Source organism: Aethalodelphis obliquidens, unplaced genomic scaffold (genome assembly GCF_003676395.1).
Source record: "Aethalodelphis obliquidens isolate GAN/ISIS:26980383/991018 unplaced genomic scaffold, ASM367639v1 scaffold38, whole genome shotgun sequence".
NCBI classification, from domain to species: domain Eukaryota; kingdom Metazoa; phylum Chordata; class Mammalia; order Artiodactyla; family Delphinidae; genus Aethalodelphis; species Aethalodelphis obliquidens.
In genome coordinates this window covers 13964581-13982667 of record NW_020837982.1, presented here as the reverse complement: position 1 = coordinate 13982667, position 18087 = coordinate 13964581, and the positions used below count along the sequence as shown (strand labels likewise).

The window sequence follows — 18087 nt, the reverse complement described above, 5'->3', positions numbered from 1 at the left end:
ATATATATATATATATATATATATATATATATATATATACAGTTGACCCATGTATAGCAAAGGTTTGAACTGTGCAGGAACACTTATGCTCAGATGTTTTTCAATAAATTTGTACACGATCCGCATTTGGTTGAATCCACTGATGCAGAACCTGGATGCTGAGGGCTGACTATAAAGTTACACTCGGAAGTTGACTGCACCAGGGTGGGTGCCCCAAACCCCTCGTTGTTCAAGGGTCAACTATGTTTGGAAAAATGGTTCTTAAGTAGGTATCAGGAAAAATACTGCAAGAACAGTAAAAAGGTTTGAAAGAAGAATGTTTCATCAATGTTGGGTCTGTAAATATTAAGAATATATCATTTTAAAAGGGTAAACTCATTACCACAGTGGGATACTGATATAACAATAGATGCACAGGCCAATGGAACAGAAGACAGAGCCTGGGAACAGAGGCTGGTCTATAAAGGACTTTAATATGTGATGAAGGAAGAAGCAGAACAAATCCACGGGATGAGCAAAATAAGGAAAAAGACTGGGAAGAGGAATTAGCTTAAATTTTATGTATGTCATATACCAAAATAAGTTGGAAACAGATGAAAAAGACATAAAATATGAAAATAAAATAATAATAGAGAAGAAAACGGGTAAATGTTTGACTCATGTCAAGCTGGGGAAGCTTTTTATAAGTATAAAAGCAATGGAAAAGAATCATTAAAAGATTAATAGATTTGACTGTATTTAAAAAGAAAGAGACTACAACTCCTATACATAAAAATAACCCCAAACAAAATTAAAGTAATAACTAAATGGTGAAAAACTCTTTTCACGAACATGACAGATAAGTGATTATTTTTCTTAATATAGAAGGAGTTAATGCAAGCTGATAAGAAAAAAAGTGACTTTCCCAGTAAAAAAAAAAGTGGACAGCAGTCTTGGAGTATGAAAAATAACTCATAAGTGTGAAAAACTTTAATAACCAAAGAATTAAAATTTATACCAATGAGAAGCCATTTTTCACCAGCCTTAATGGCAGATACTTGAGACACAGTCAGTGCTCAGGTATTGAACACTCGCCTCCTCTCTGCCCAGCCTCTCAGACCCGAGGATGGATGGCAGAGTCGTTGCGGAAATCGATTTGCCAGTAGGTCTCAACAGCCTTAATACCATTCATGCCCACTGACACAGTAATTCTACTTTGAGGAACCTCCTTTAAGATATTGATCAGAAATGTGGGCAGAATTTATGAAGAAAAAGGCTTATCACATATTATTTATAGTAGCAAAATATAACAAACAACTTAATTCCCATAGTAGGAGAACTCTTAAATAAATTATGTTTCCTCTTATGTGTTTATTATGACGTCTCCACAGTGGGCCATTATTCAGCTCTTTAAAATGATATTTATAAAGGCTTCTTTAAAGAAAAGAGAAAGTACCTTTGTCATCTGAGAGGAACATGTTATAAGGCTCTGAATTACCAAGTTCAGGTCTGGTTCTCTAGCAGATTCCGGTCTCTAGCTGATAATTTGAAAGACACTGATATAGGAAAGAGAAAGGCAAGCAGCTTCTTTAGATCTACAGGAATAAAGTAATTTATAAAAGTTGAAGATAAATTCTACCACTAAAATAAAAATCTTTACTACATGCATCATTAAGTAGTAATAAGCAAAAACCCAAGTTATGATGAGAAAAACAAACTTTAACTGTTACGTGACATAATGAAGCACAAGTGAATGCTGGATTCAAGCACAGACTGAGGGGTTCGCTTTTACACAGCAGTCTCACTGTGCATCACAACCACAGTAAAATGACACGTGGTTGCATTTCATGAATTTTGGGGTGACTTGTGAAAGGGAGAATCCATGTGGAATTGATAAGTACCACCATCTACAATTTAAAGGCTACAAAGCCAGAAATAGAACTGTTTATACAGTATGATATCGGTTGTGTCAGAAAAAAGCACATACATACATATGTACATACATACATATGTATAAATTAGATAAGACTGGAAGGAAATGTATACTCATAGTTGTTGCCTCTGGGTGGTATAATTGAGGTTGATTTGGTTTTCTTGTGTATGCTTTTCAAATTGTTTTTAGTGATCATATTTATCTTTTATATATAATTAGATAAAAACCAATACGTTTTTAGAGTAGTACTCTCATATACTAGACTTGTTTTTCCTGGGCTTAAGAAACTTGCTGCTTCTTTGTGGGGGTGGCCACTATGGCCTCTGGGAGCCATCCTCTGCTGTCAGTTGTTCTCCTTGGTTCCAGAGCTGAGTCACAGCCTGGACACACGTGAAGTGAGTGCCAGGTGCTCAGGCTGGACAGTGTTTTTCTTCACTCACCGATGCCCTCTTGGTAAAAAGAATTAGTGTTTTGTGATGACCCTCTCTCTGACACATGAGTTGCAAAGCAGAGCAGACCACTGATTGAGCTGCTCCATATCTTCTTTTTCCTCTCAGGGGACAGACAGGAGAATGACAAAGAGAACTTAAACTTGGAGAACTACAGGGACCAGGACCCTCAAGCCTCAGGAGAGCCTCCTCAGACTTCCTTGAGTGGCCTCTTCAGCAAGGATGAGCCGAGATGCTTTGGAGAAGGAGAGAATCTCCCCGAGGCCCAGGAGAACCTTCATGGTGAGGGGACAGGGGCGCAGCTCTCTCCCCGAGAGAGGAATTCCGGGACACAGCTGGGTCAGCATCTGCCACCTCTTCCCGGAGAGCCGTCCATGCCATGGCTGGAGGGGAAGAGAGAGGCCTCCCCACGACGGCAGCCGAGAGCCCCCATGGCCCAGAGACTCCCTACCTGCAGGGAGTGTGGGAAAGCCTTCTACCGGAATTCCCAGCTGGATTTTCACCAAAGAACTCACACTGGAGAGACGTACTTTCAGTGCCCCACCTGCAAAAAAGCCTTTCTGCGGAGTTCAAACTTCGTGAAGCATCAGCGAATCCACACAGGCGAGAAGCCCTGCAAGTGTGATACGTGTGGGAAGGGCTTTAGCGACTTCTCGGGGCTGCGCCACCACGAGAAAATCCACACGGGGGAGAAGCCCTATAAGTGCCCCATCTGTGAGAAGAGTTTTATTCAGAGATCCAACTTTAATAGGCATCAGAGGGTTCACACAGGAGAGAAACCGTATAAGTGCTCCCGCTGTGGGAAAAGTTTCAGCTGGAGCTCAAGCCTTGCCAAACATCAAAGATCCCATTTGGGAAAGAAGCCCTTTCAATAGCCAAGCTCTGTGAGCCCATGTCTGTCTCCTGGTCCATTTAAAAATACTTGGCGGGCTTCCCTGGTTGCGCAGTGGTTAACAATCCGCCTGCCAATGCAGAGGACACGGGTTCAAGCCCTGGTCTGGGAAGATTCCACATGCCGCGGAGCAACTAAGCCCGTGCGCCACAACTACTGAGCCTGCATTCTAGAGCCCGCGTGCCACAACTACTGAAGCCTGTGCACCTAGAGCCCGTGCTCCGCAATAAGAGAAGCCACCGCAATGAGAAGCTCGTGCACCACAATGCAGAGTAGCCCCCGCTCGCCACAACTAGAGAAAGCATGCGTGCAGCAACAAAGACCCAATGTGGCCAAAAATAAATAAATTTATTTAAAAAAATAAAAAACAAACTTGGCTCCATCCGTAGAAATTGCATCTCTTAGAAAATAGCCCTGTTGTCTCATTTTTTCATGGATTGGAGAGGAGAGACTGGGACATGGTTTTAGACGCGGAGGATATCTTGGCCTCGGGATCGGATTTCACGCAGGTTGACTTTCTTGCTTCTGCATCAGGAGGAAGAAAAGTCTTCACCTTTCAGCTCATCTCTTCTCTTGGACCCCTTGGGGAAAATGTGTCACTTGGAGGTCCCATTTTAGGAGTGGTCTCTGGGAAGGGTTTAACTGGATTAGCCGCAGCTGCTGCTGGGAAGAACCTCACATCCGCCCTTTAGAACTGTGGTCCTAGAGCAGGTCTTCTGTTCCAGAGGGGGGAGCGTAGAGGCCAGTTAGCTCAGTGTGGTCTTTGTCATAAAGGTGCAAAGCTAACTCCAAGCTTCCCTTGTTTTCAATAAACTTGGTGGTCACTCCCTGTCTTGTCTGTGTCTGCAGCGTCCACTGTGTGCTGACTGGAACTCACAGACCCTAAGTGGTGGTTGAGCTCCTAGATCAGCTCGTACAAACCCACCAAGTTTACCAGCCAGCAGAACAGTGATGGGAACTTGCTAGCCTGGTGCCCCGGTGAGAGCTTGGCCAGTGCAGGGCACTCTGGTGTCCTCTTTCCGTGCCCACCTCCCACTTGCTCTGGGGCCTCAAGTTGCCCCTCTTTCTCCTGGCGTCCCCCTTAGGCCATCCATCATTTTTGCCAAAGTGTCCTGGCCTCTAAAATAATCTTCCTTCTCTCATTTTGTCTGTACATGTTAGGAAGAAATCAATAGTATTGATCCAATTTATAGTGTATCTAGAGGTTTATTAACACACATATCTAACCTGACCACTTGTCTCCAAAACTGACGTGACCCAGAGTGTCCTGCTCTCGTACCGCGACACCACTTTCCTTCCATCTTGGTCGTCCTCTGCCTGCTCTCACTGTACTGTTCCCAGTGAGGATCAGGAAGCGTGATGCTGAGGAGGAGGACAGAGCTATCTCCATGGGAACAGATGAACTGTAGGCAAGAAACTGCAAGTTGTTGGCAAACAATGGGAAGTACATTGCTGGCTGATGTGAGGAGAGACAGCACTTAGGTTGGAATCCCTGGATTCCAGAGGAATTTGTTAACTCTTACAGCATGAAGATGAGGAATAAGGCCCTTCTTTGGGGGATGTGGGAACCACAAGGCAGAAAGCAGGAAAATCATGGTGGAATTGGCATGAGACTCTGTGTTCTCATAGCAGAGGTTTGTAGGAGGGTGGGTTTTTATGTCTTGCATCAGGAGTTCTCAAAGTGCAGTCCCCAGACTTGGAGCATCGGCAATTTCCTAGACTTACTGAATCAGACTCTGAATGGTGGGGGCCAGCAATCTTTGTTTTAACAAGTCCTCCAGGGGATTCTGATGCCTGCTCAAAATGAAGAACCACTGTACTAAATAGTAATTAATCCAAAAATAAGTCTCTCCAAGGATATGTGGAAATAATGATCCTAGAAGGAGTGGTGAATCCCCACCCCCAGACGACTTAACCAACAAGCCCCCCCATAGAGCTCTTTACAGCTCATTAAAACTGTAGACCTCTTTGGGCATCCAGTGAAAATGTGTTCCACAGAGGAAAATCTAGAAAACTTTTAGGTTAAAAAGCTTTAGGTGAAAGAGTTCTCCTTGGGCCCCTCTTAAATGATCTGAAGGATGACAGAAAGACAAGGAAACAATCCACCTTGTTTGCAGTTTTGTCCTCGGCAAGTAGTATATGTTAAACACTTGTTAAATGGCTGTGTGGATTAATGAAGGATAAATATTGCATATATACTTCCCTTATCCTCTAGAGCAGTGATCAGCAAAATTTAGCCCACTGCCTGTTTTTGTAAAGTTTTATTAGAACGTGGCCACACCCATTCGTTTAGGTATCATCTATGGCTGCTTCAGGGTTACAGTGGTAGAGGTGAGCAGTGGCAACAGAAGCAGTATGCCCTGCGAAGCCTAAAATATTTACTATCTGACCCCTAACATAAAAAGTTTGGTGGCCCCCTGATCCACAGTAACATTCCTCAAACCATAAAGTGCATACAAATCACCTGGGGAGCTTGTTAAAATGCAGACTCTGATTCATGGGCAATGCCGGTGCTGCTGGGCCCCGGACTAGCTGGGAACTAGGGCGCTGCGTGTAGGGCTGTATAATGACGTCAGGGCTCAAGTGCCTGTGGCTCGTTTCTCTTGGGCTCTTCATGATAACTTATGACTCTGCAACGCTCAAAGCCTGGACCAGACACAGTTGAAGAACAAATCGCTTTATTAGGAAAGGGTCAGTGTTACGAGACTCTTCTCCCTAGTTCCCAGGTCCACACTCCTCTGGCTCTGCCTCACTTTAGGTCCTTCTCTCCGAGTTCCCCAAAGGAATTCTTCAGAACTGTGAGTGCTTTCGGTTTCTCATCTTTCTCTAGGGCTGTGGTCCGCCCTCTCCACTGGTCCCTCTGGGCAGCCTCCAGCCCAGCTCTGTCTCCTCGGTGGGTCTGCAAGGAGCTACACCTGGAGAAGCAAGGCTACTCCGGCCAGAACCCACTTGGAAGGCTTCTCCTTCGTCTTCAGGTGTAAAGTCCACACGTAGGTGGGTCCTCGCTGACAAGTCTTGTACACAGGACAGGGATAGGTACTGCGGCAATCCTGCTTATCTGCGGGGATGGCCTTGAGGAGCAACACAGGCATGGGGGGCGCCAGCTCCTTCAGCTTCCCCTCGGTGATGACCCCAGCCTGAGGACAAGGACATGAGAACATCTCAGGTCAGGCCCCAAGCTCAGCCAGCCAGGCCTGCTCCTGTCGGGAGATCCGGGAGAGAGACTGGGAAGACCTGGTTGCCCTGGGCCCACCCCCTTACTAAGTTCTCTCGACAACCCACGATGGGGTGCCGTGGAGGGGTGGACATCATATTCCCAGTGTTTTTCAGCCTGAATATCTTCTCGAAGCAGAGTTCCGAAAGCTGTTGCCTATCATATGCACATTAATCTCTTTGGGGCTTGAATTTCTCTTAGTTTTATTTTGTCATTTCGTAAGCATACCGAATGCAGCTATCTGCCAGATGTCATGCTAGGTGCTAGGGACTTAAAGCTGAGCAAGACACAGTCCCTGCCGGCAAACGCTTTAGATGTTAAGGCTTTGGTTATGTCCTGTTCCAGCTTCTTATGTGCTGTCCTCCACCCTCTAGAGCATTTTCTCTTTTTGAGCAGAGGGAGCTGTGTTCTATCTTCACTCAAGTAACAGGGACCTGGCCGTTCTGTAGCTTTCCAGCTGGGGCCTCTCTCTGGTTCTCTGAGATGTCTCCATAGTGCCGTGTGGGGAAGTTTTTCCTAGTAGTCCTGAGAAATATTCTGAGGAACAAAAAGGTGCCTTGGTGAAATAAGCTTGGGAAGTGGTGCTTACCATGCCCTGGACCTGAAGCTTTACGGTGCTCACTAGCACACTGCAGACAAGAAGTCCTGGCAGTAAAGAAAACAGTTTGACTTTATTTATCCCAGTCTTTCCCAAACTTATTTGACCACAGGACCCTTTTCTTGCAACCTATTCATTTCTCGTGGCACTAGGGTTTTCTGAACATACTTTGGGAAATGATGATCCAGAGTGACTTATGGATTCCTTGCCTGTGCCTAGGTGATTCTGAGCCCCTTATGCTTGGACAGAATTTGTTTTAATTCCCATGAAATGTATTTAACGGGAAGGATGTGCCTCTTCAGTTCTGGTAGAGGCTGACATGAGGCATAGTAAGTAACAGAACTAAGGTAAACAGTGAGGACCCCTTGTCCCCCACAACTGACTGTTTATAGTAGGGAGTGGCAGCAGGGGTAGAACCTTTCTTTTTCCATATACCATAAAACCAACTCTTTTAAAATGTACATTTCACTGGTTTTTAGTATATTTATAAACTTGTACAGTCATCACCACTATCTAAATTCCAGAATATTTTTATCACCCCAGAAAGAAACTCTATAACCATTAGCTGTCACCATTAGTAGCGGGGTGTTAATGTCGTCAGTTATTATGGTTGAGTTGTCTTTCTCCCTTCAGTTCTGACAGTTTTCATCTCCTTTATTTTGGGGTCTCTTTTGTTAGATGCACATATATTTGTCATTGTTATATCTTCTTGATGGATGGACCTTTTATCACTGTAAAATGCCTTTTTTTGGTCTCTACAATTCCTCTCTCTTCTGTCTTTTCTCTAATAACAATTTTAAGTCTATTTTGTCTACTATTAGCATAGTCCCCCAACTCTCTTTGGTTACTGTTTTCATGGCATGTCTTTTCCATCTGTTTACTTTCAACCTATTTGTGTCTTTAAATCTAAAGTGTGTCTCTTATACACAGCATGTAGTTGGATCAGGTTTTTAAAAAGTTAATCCATTCTGCCAATCTCTGCCTTTTAATTGTAGTGTTTAATCCATTTGCATTTAATGCTTGCTCTTTTTTCAGTCATTTTTCTTCAACAAACACTGCTCTGGTTGCCAAAAGCCTTTGGTTAATTTCCGGAGTTCTGACAAGTTTGATTCTGGTATATATATATATATATATATATATATATATATATATATATGTATGTATAAAATTATTATATATGATTTTGATATATACCTTATTATACTATTATCTTATATATATGATATATATTATATCTTATTATATATATCTTTATATACATGTGTGTATATATATATATATTTTTTTTTTCTGCCAATGTTCTTGTTTTATGGAGGAGAGGAATTTTGGACATCCTTACCCTTGCCTTTTCTTTTTTTTTAATAGTAATCTTTTATTTATTTATTTATTTATTTATTTATTTTTGACTGTGTTGTGTCTTCGTTTCTGTGCGAGGGCTTTCTCTAGTTGCGGCAAGCAGGGGCCACTCTTCATGGCGGTGCGTGGGCCTCTCACTATCGCGGCCTCTCTTGTTGCGGAGCACAGGTTCCAGACGCGCAGGCTCAGTAATTGTGGCTCACAGGCCCAGTTGCTCCATGGCATGTGGGATCTTCCCAGACCAGGGCTCGAACCCGTGTCCCCTGCACTGGCAGGCAGATTCTCAACCACTGCGCCACCAGGGAAGCCCACCCGTCCCTTTTTGCTGAATGCTTTCTGGGATATAGACTCTGAGAACAAGAGTTCTTGGTGGGCGGGTGGTATTTTTTTGTTTGTTTTTATTATTTGGAAACAAGGTAATGAACAAATGGGAGGCAGTTGTTTGGAATCAATATCCTTTTGTCCCCCCAGTGCCAGTGCTCCTCCTTCTGAGCTTCCCCCCTACTTATCTTTCCTGCACTTCTCTCATTTTGGCATCTTTAGTATCCTAGCTCCGGCTACCCTACACCTAACACAGTCCACATGTGATCTCCACTGCCAGACTTGTGCAAATGTTCAGGTGGAGAGAGAGAAGTAGGCTTCCTTCTCAACGTTCAGGCTGCTTGAACACTGCCCCACTTTACCGTCCTTTCTGTTGGCCCTTGACTGGTTTCCTAGGGCTGCCGTAACAAAATTATCACAAAGACAGTGGCTCAAAACAACAGAAATGTATTCTTTCACAGTCCTGCAGGCCAGAAGTCTTCAAGTGTAGGTAGGGTTGGTTCCTTCTGGAGGCTCTGAGGCAGAACCTGTCCCATGCCTTTCCCCTAGTGTCTGGTGGTTGCTGCAGCCCTTGGCCTCCCTCGGCCTGTAGATGCACCCCTCCAGTCTCTGCCTCCGTCTTCACAGAGCATTCTCCTCTTATAAAGACACCGATCGTTGGGTTCAGTGCCTACTCTATTCTAGTGTGACCTCATCTTCACTAATTACATTTGTAAAGACCCCTTTCCAAATAGGTCACATTTTGAGGTTCTGGGTGGACATGAATTTTGAGGGGACACTCTTCAACTTAGTACAGCTCTCTATGCATATTGATGTGGACTTGTAGGATCTTCTAGACCTTCTAATAGTTTTCCCACGTTCCTTTGTATTGACTGTTAGGAATAGTTTAGTGCAAATATTGCCAAATGGGATATTTGACTAAGTAGTCCTTCCAGATCATGTGTATAACAAATGTAAACTTGTCCTAGAGTTATCCATCCTTGTTCATGTCATTTATCCCAGCCACCTGTGCTTGTTTGCTAGTTTCCTATCGGAGACAAAACATCTTTTCTGATCTTATGCTGACTCAAATTTGTACTAGCCTGCAGTGAGGAATCCATTCAAAGTGTCACTTTAAATGATATCACTGGCACCCCTTTGCTAACACGTAGCAGTATAAAAAGTAGGAGGGATTCCTGCCCTCCAAGAGCTCATGAATGAGGAAAGTGGACCAGGGAGGTGAAATGATACCCCCAGGTCACACAACAAGTTTTGAGCACTCCCTATGTACCAGGTACTGTTCTAAGTGTCTTGCATATTAATTCGTTTAATCATCACAGCAACTCTGTTTTCCCATTTAACAGTTGAGTAGGGACTTCCCTGGTGGTCCAGTGGTTAAGACTCTTCACTCCCAATGCAGGGGGCCTGGGTTCGATCCCTGGTCAGGGAACTAGATCCCACATGCCGAAACTAAGAGCCCGCATGCCGCAACTAAAGATCCTGCGTGCCACAACAAAGATCCCACGTGCCACAACTAAGACCCGGCATAGCCAAATAAATAAATTAAATAAATATTTTTTAAAAAACAGTTGAGTAAACTGAGATTTTTCACAGAATTAGTAAGCGGTAGTGCTGGGATTCAGATCCAGCTAGTCTGTTGCTTTTAACCTCTCTACTCACTCTGCGCTCTTTATGTCATCCTTGGCTACATAGAAATGATTTGACAGCCTCAAGGGATGTTCAAAGGGCATCCCTGGGCTTCCCTGGTGGGCCTGCCGATGCAGGGGACACGGGTTCGTGCCCCGGTCCGGGAAGATCCCACATGCCGCGGAGCGGCTGGGCCTGTAAGCCATGGCCGCTGAGCCTGCGCGTCCGGAGCCTGTGCTCCGCAACGGGAGAGGCCACAATAGTGAGAGGCCCCCGGAACCCAAAAAAAAAAAAAAAAAAAAAAAAAGGGCATCCCTTTTAGCAATTGTACTTTACAGGGGGCAATGTGTATGTAATCAGCCCACTGGGGATGCCCTTTGGCTCATCCCAGGATTTACCTGTGCATCCCAGCGAGCACCTTCCATGAAGAGGCCATGGATGTAGGCCCCTTCCCGAGGGGGGCTCCTGAATTCCTCTCTGTTCTTCTTTGTCACGTCACATTGCAAGGCCATCTGGTCCAGGGGCCACTCATTCTTGCGGGCCGTGGACTGCATGATGGCGGTCAGGAAGGACTGAGGGTTGAAGAAGCCTGTCAACCACACGGTGGGAGGCATCGTAAAGTCACCTGTCCAGGCCTCCAACTCCCTGATTCGGTTGAGCAGGTCCAAAAACCAGGCTGCCAGGCCTGCAGTGGAAGGGTAGGCGCGCCTGGCCCAGGGCTCTGGAACTGTGTCTAGGTACAGAGCGTCCTGTAAGTTCTCCATGTCACTGGTCATGGTCAGCTCCCCCTGAAGACAAAGAATGAGAGGGGAAAGAGTGAGGGGCAGCAAGTCCCTGGAAACAGCTGGCCTCGGGGATCTTTGGGAAGACAGGAGATGACGGCTGGGGTCGGTGACACAATGACAGTCCCTGTCTAGTACTTGATCTGCAAGGTTTGTCTCACAGAGACTGGTCGTCTCCCCACTCCTGTGGTATCAGAGTCTACATGTATCTACTGACAGTAGTTTAGGTCCACTGCAGACCTCAAGCCACCTGTGGGTTCCACGCTGATTCCACCCTACCCTAAAGCTTGGGTTTCTCCGTTCTCCTCCAGCGAAGGAGGAATCCTCTTCCAATTGCTAGATGAAATCTGTAAAGGAAGATGTACATTGAAAACCATCTTTAAATTAAACTTTGTAACCTTAGTTATGCCAAGGATCTGCAATTTCTTGAAGGTGTCGTGTCTACTGCAGCGGCGTCTGCACGGGGGTTAGGGTACCCAGTAAGGCTTGCCGTGTCTGATGTGATGACCGTCAGTCCTATGAAGCTATTTAAGCACAAGTGAGTTAAAATTATAAGGTTATCAGTCACATTAGCTACATTTCATGTCATCAGCAGGCACCGTGCCCTTAGCAGAGATATGGAACATTCTCATCATTACAGAGGGTTCTGTTGGACAGCACTGCTCTAAACAGAAAGGCCTAGTTTTCTGTTTGGTAATTAAACTGTAGTGTATGTGTTTTTGCCAGGGTTGTGTTAAAAATTCTGTATGTTGCAGTTTTAATAAAACATGTTTATGGGCATATAATAGTACACGCTGGCTAAACTGCAGATAAGAAGATATGTAGACAAATCAAGACTCATTACAAAAAAATAAAGTCCAATAGACTTAAAAGGAAAAAGATATAGGCCGTATTTATTTTTCCTTTTAAAATAAAAATTTTAAGTTTTCAATGGCCAATTAACTCACATAATTATAAAGTGCTTTTATAAATAATACACCAAATAAATTCGCTTCCCCACAGAATTGTTTTGGGTTGTTTTGAGTCGGGGTGTGTCTGTGGAAGTTTTTTGCACCTGTGAATGTTGTTGGCCATGTGAGTTGGTGGGGAGGTAAGGTCCCCCGCCCTGGAATCATCCCACAACTGACCTAACAGGACTGGGCCAGCACTACTGGAAAAAGTAGGATGAAAATGTCCCGGTCCTTTGGCACATCTCTGAGAGCCGCGGCGGAGAGACAAATAGAGATGAACTCACATGGAGCCCCGGACTCTGCCAGCCACAGTTGTTTGCTGGTACAGAGAAGTCCTTTGTTGCCTGGTTATCGCCCCCGGCTAATTCAATCACTTACTCGGTGTGACCATGCCTTACACAGAGATGTGCCACTTCTGAAAACGGTGAGGTCCCATAAACCTCTATTTCTCTGACATTCATTGCAAGAAGAAATCATGTGCTTAAATTAAAATATATGCAATATTAGGGCAGTGAAACTCTCCTGTAAGACACTAAAACGGCGGATCCATGTCATTACACATTTGTCCAAATCCGTAGAACGTACACCACCCAGAGTGAACCCTGATGTGAACTACAGGAGACTCTGTTGATTGTGAGGGGTCGGGGTAGATTTACCAGCTGTGACAGATGGGCCACTCTGCTGGGGGTGTTGATGATGGGGAGGCTGGGTGTGGTCGGGGGAGGGGGATATGGGAACTCCGCCTTCTGCTCAATTTTGCTGCGAACCTACAACTGCTCTAAAAATAAAATCTGATAATAAAAAAATGTATAGGCAATACTTAACACTCTTCAGAAATCTAAAATCATTTTGACAGCAGGGAAGCATAAAATGTGTAACTTGGCTTTCTTAAAAATTTCTATCTGCTTAGAAGTTATTCTGACAATGATTTTGCATTTACTAATTGAAAGCATGAGCGATGGAGCCTTAAAGAATGTGCTCTTAGGTTCTGCCCGTTTGAGAGTGAAGCAGGAACGATTTAGGAAAAGAAGAAGTCGTTCACCTTGTGGTTAGGGTGCTGAACTCAGATCTGCCCATGACCTTGAGTGGACATAGAAAAGACTCACTTTCTGAGGAGGGGTTGAGAAGAAACCAGAGAGAACCCCACTCCAAATTCACTCAGTGTAATATGGGTCCCTTTCTTAGGAAAAGAGGAATAAACCTACAGACTCTGGGACAGCGTTTCCTAAAAGGTGTTCAGAGAAAATTAGTTTCCTCAGGTGCTGCCAGATTGGTGGAGGTGGGGTGGGCAGACGGGAAGTTTCTGGGCCAAACTGTGGGTAAGCAGGCCTTTTGTAAAGACTCCAGCTCCCCGCGAGAGAAACCTGCTTCCATCTGCTCAAGCCTGACCTCCTCAAACTCCCCCTGCCTGGATCCCGTGGAACACGGATTAATGTCTGCACTTATGTGCTTATAGGTCAAGAGTCGACAAAAAGAAAACTCACAAAGAGAACACTAAATCCTTAAGAAGATGATGTAGTTCAGGATCCTGTGTTACTGGCTTGTTCCATGTCCATATTGCAGGGAAAGCAGGGAGAACTAAAGACTGGGGGGCGCTTTATGGTGGGTATGAGGGCTACCTGGATGTGGCCTTAACCACTTTTTTTGTCCCTATAAATAAATGCTTTCAAAGTCTTTCTTAGGTAGAATACAAGATAAAAACCTGATTTGCCCTCTAGGCCTTCATTGCTTTAAGTCAGTGCGCTTGTTAAAAGCGCGGATTCAAAGGCTCCATTCCAAACCTAAGGACTCCAGCCTCTGGATGGCCAGGAATGTCTATCTGTAAAGGGCATCTCTGGAGGGTCAGAAGTGGCTGGTGCTCTGGGCTCGCAGGCACGTGGCCAGCGTCTGTCATGTGGGGTCAGCAACGCCCACATATGCCTTTCTCCAGGGGCTGCAGGCTGCACCTTGTTCTGAGGGTCAGCCCCTTTCTGCTTTTCCTTCCCTCTGAAGGTGGTCTTTGCAACCAGCTTTCACATGAATGAAACACCGGGAGGCAAAGAGATGTGGAGGGAAGTGGGAATGATGTGGGTTCCACCCTTCCCAGTCTGGCGTCCAGACTGCGGGTGACCGCAGCTGGTCCATCTGTGCACTCTAGCAGGCATGTGGACCAGGGCAGCTGCCTGTGGGGTGGTGACCGTATGTCACTAAAGGGCCAAAGCAAAACCTGAACTATTAAGTCAACACATGAGAGTCAACGGATGAGAGTAAAGAGCCAGAGCGGTTTCCCAAGTCAGCAAGTTGGGCTTTAAGACTGAACATCTTTCACATGTTTAGAAAAACAGAATTTGTCAGTTAGGAGGGGCAATTAGCCACTGAAGCACAGGGGGGAAATGTTTGATGCCATTAAATATCTGAATAATAGAAAATACTTCCCAGCCCCAGATTCTGGGCTGGCCATGACTCCATCTAAGAGAGCACTGCCCAAATGAAATACAATGCAAGTTGTGAATGGGTAATTTTACATTTAAAATTCACAAAATTACATGTGTGTAATTTTACATTTTCTAGTAGCTACATTAAAAAAATAAAAAGAGGGGCTTCCCTGGTGGTGCAGTGGTTGAGAGTCCACCTGCCGATGCAGGGGACACGGGTTCGTGCCCCGGTCCAGGAAGCTCCCACATGCCGCGGAGCGGCTGGGGCCGTGAGCCATGGCTGCTGAGCCTGCGCGTCCGGAGCCTGTGCTCCGCAACGGAAGAGGCCACAGCAGTGAGAGGCCTGCATACCGCAAAAAAAAATAAAAATAAAAAAAAATAAATAAAAAGAAAAAATTAATTTTCATAATATGTTATTTAACTTAATAGATTTAAAATGTCAAATATTTCAATATTTAATCAATATTAACAGTTATTAATAGGATATTTCCCCCTTTTTGTCCTATATCTTTGAAATATGGCGTTTAATTTAAACTTACAACACATTTCAGTTTGGACTAGCCACATTTCAAGTGTTAACCTGTCATTAGTGGCTACCATACTGGACAGTGCATAAGAATCCAGCTTCTCTTGTAGTTTTCCAACACAGGTAGAGAATTTTCTGGGCAGGCTGCCATCAGTCAATGGCGCTTTGAAAGTTATACCTAGTTGTAAAGGATTGTAAAGGAATAAACTGGCATTTGGGAGTTTTGTACATCAGGCTTTTGTGCATTTGGTTAGTGGGAGTCAGTACCTCTGACCAATCAGCTCTGGGATGCTCACAGGACCTGGTTCTTCATTGTGTAAGGCTGAGAGCCAGATGTCTGACTCTCCTGAATTCTTCTCTGTGGGGACACGGTTGTGGCTGGTAGACCTCTCCCAGGTGGCCACTTCTGTGTGCTGTGTGCTGTGGGCTCTCACAGTCCTCAGGGGTTAGAGAGCTGTGCCTTTCAATTCAGCCAGTACTTTTGGGTAGGATTATGGTTTCCCATCCAGCCAACTATGAATAAAAATTTCGTAATAAAAAATGCTGAGGGTATTGACTTAATGACTTAAAAAGTCAGACATTTTCTAATTTGGTGCCCAGTCTGGGCAGGGCATTTGGGTTTGTCTGTTTGATGTGCTGGGTAGTGTGGGTTGCCCCACATCTCCCTGTGCTCCGCCTAAAACAGTCCTAGAACTTCAGAGTGTCTGTTAAAGAGAAAGAAAGGACCGGAAGGAAAACGTCGCTCAGATTTTCCTCTCCTCCCATTATGCTTCCCCTTCCATGTTCCGCTGGGAGCTGGGATGTGAGCTCCTCACCGCTCCATGTACCAGCTGCTGTCCAGTGGGGCCCTCATGTCTCCCGCACATGCCAGGCTGTCCTGTGAACCCCTCCTGTTTCAGTTGCTCCCTTCAGCTGTTTCCTCTCTGACTCCCATTTCTTGCAGCTCAGCTTAACCTCTTCCCCAGACTTGGAAACTTTTCCTTCTCTGAACTCTGCCGCTGTACCCTTGCAACTTCACTGTTCCATGAAGACATCTGTCCATCTTTTCTTCTACCTACTTGCCTTAAGGCTATTCACAAACTTGTCTCGCCACAAGAATTACCCAGCTGCTGGCTAAAAATATAGGTTTCCAGACCCCAGCTCCACAGGTTGGTGGGACTGGAGGGTGGAGATAGGAACACATATTGGGATGACGCCCCCAGGGAGTCTGATGACCAGGCCAGTTTGGGGCCCTGTCCTAATGAGACTGGGTTTTCATGACAGCGTTTTTTAGCGGAGATTGCTCTGTCTGTCCCCCTGCTCACAGGGGACCAGGAGAAAAAGGCAACAGACCGTTGTCCTGACTGCTTCTGGGTCAATGTTGTCACCACCAGTCACCTTTAGAAGTTCACCATATCACTCTTACTCACCTGGGGGACCCTCTGCTCCAGCCAAACTAAGTTAACTGTTAGAACAGGCTTAGGGTTCCTCACCTTGGAACTTCTAGAAGATTCTTCTTATTGCCACATGTCACAATCCTACTCTTCCTCCAAAGCCCCCTGCATGCCACTTCTCCGCTGGGGCCATCCCTGATTCCACATACTTATTTCTTCCTTTCTTCTAGCACCTCTCTCTGTGTGGCACTGAATCAATCCTGCCTGGTACTGTAATCCATTTGTATGCTCGTTTTCCCGCCAGACTGTCCGTCTGGAGAGGAAGGCTCCCCTGTCAGTCTCCGCTGTCTCCCCAAGGGCAGAGCACCGAGGCTGGCCATCCACCAGCCCTGCTCGAGCTAGACTGGAAGAAAAGAGTAACTCCCTCCCCACCCCTTCATCCTCACCCAGGCACGCACTGGGATCCATGACACCAAACCGCGGCGAAGGCTCTTGAAAGAAAAATGAGTGAATGAATAGGAGGTCGGATGGGTAGATAGACTGCAGCAAATTGCACACATTCACTAAGCTAAGACTGCAACAAACAAGCTCAAGATAATTATGAATATATACCCGCGTACCTAGGGAACCGAACCACATCAAATGACCGGCAAGGTCCTTATTTACGTTTGAGATTGTTCTATGGAATTCTGTATTTCCTTTGATTACAAGCCGGCGCATAATTTGGTAACATTGTCAAACAGCCTCAGCCTTCGACATCCTTTCCCGTCACTCCTTTCTCCTTATTTCCTTCTATCCATATTGGGGCCGAATGGGAATTAACAGACTGAAGAAAACTCACCCAGATTTCTCAGTCTACTTCATAGTTTCTATGTGACCACATGTGAAGACGCTCATGGTTGTGTGTCCTCTGCACCCGTGACAGTGGTCATACGACTCCAAGAGGCAGGCACAAGGGCGGCAGCACATCACAGGCCTGGACATCCAGGGCTGGGCTGAGCTTTCCCTGCTGCCTACCAAACTGGGTTCTCACTTTCCCTCTGTCTGGGGTTACAATTGTTTTAATAAATGTGCCAGTGTAAACGGACAACAGTTACTTTCCTCAGCTCCTCAAAGGCAGCAGGACCTCCCACTCACCTATCATGCAGGTGATCTGTTTGGCTTTGTGTTGGGCACTTGATGGAATTATCTTATGGTGAATAAAATAGATCTATTTACATAATTGGTGGTATAAATAATAGATTCTTTCATTGCTCATGAGAAACGTCAGAGCTTGTGCAGCATCTCGGGCCTTTCAGATAACCATGAGGTTGCAGAAGATTAAAGTTCTTTCCTTTCCTCTGACGGGGTGGTAATAATAATGCCATCAGCTTACACTTCTGGGTACTTGCCACGTGCCGGGCATTGCTCTAAACATTCTATGCAAACCTATTGATTGAATCCTCCCCAAAGCCCTATGAAGTAGGACCACTATCCCTGTTTTACAGGTGAAGAAACTGAGACGCAGTGAGACTTAAGTCACTCTAAGGCCACACAGCGAGGAGGCAGCAGAGCTGGGAGGTGGTGCAGGGCTGTCTAGAACCTGTGCTTTGATGCAGCACACACTTCTACGTCCCATGAAAGCAACACCACCCATGTCAGCAGAAGACACAGGGCATCAAGACTTCACTTCTC

The 18087-nt window shown here is 45.4% G+C and overlaps 2 protein-coding genes across 5 annotated transcripts in view; one reads left to right on the top strand and one right to left on the bottom strand.

The window, feature by feature from the left end:
* ZNF18 (zinc finger protein 18) overlaps positions 1–3371 on the top strand; it is a 20121-nt gene extending 16750 nt beyond the window's left edge. For all 4 annotated transcript variants that reach the window (XM_027131076.1, XM_027131075.1, XM_027131077.1 and 1 more), the window contains one exon: positions 2470–3371. In XM_027131076.1, coding sequence (XP_026986877.1) covers positions 2470–3236 — 767 coding nt within the window. In that variant the 3' untranslated portion in view covers positions 3237–3371. The remainder of the gene's footprint in view (positions 1–2469) is intronic.
* A 2543-nt stretch (positions 3372–5914) lies between these two features.
* Positions 5915–18087, bottom strand: part of DNAH9 (dynein axonemal heavy chain 9) — a 299454-nt gene continuing 287281 nt past the window's right edge. Inside the window, exons 68-69 of the mRNA XM_027131074.1 lie at positions 10767–11156; positions 5915–6390 (exon numbers count right to left, since the gene is read on the bottom strand). Coding sequence (XP_026986875.1) covers positions 6163–6390; positions 10767–11156 — 618 coding nt within the window. The 3' untranslated portion in view covers positions 5915–6162. The remainder of the gene's footprint in view (positions 6391–10766; positions 11157–18087) is intronic.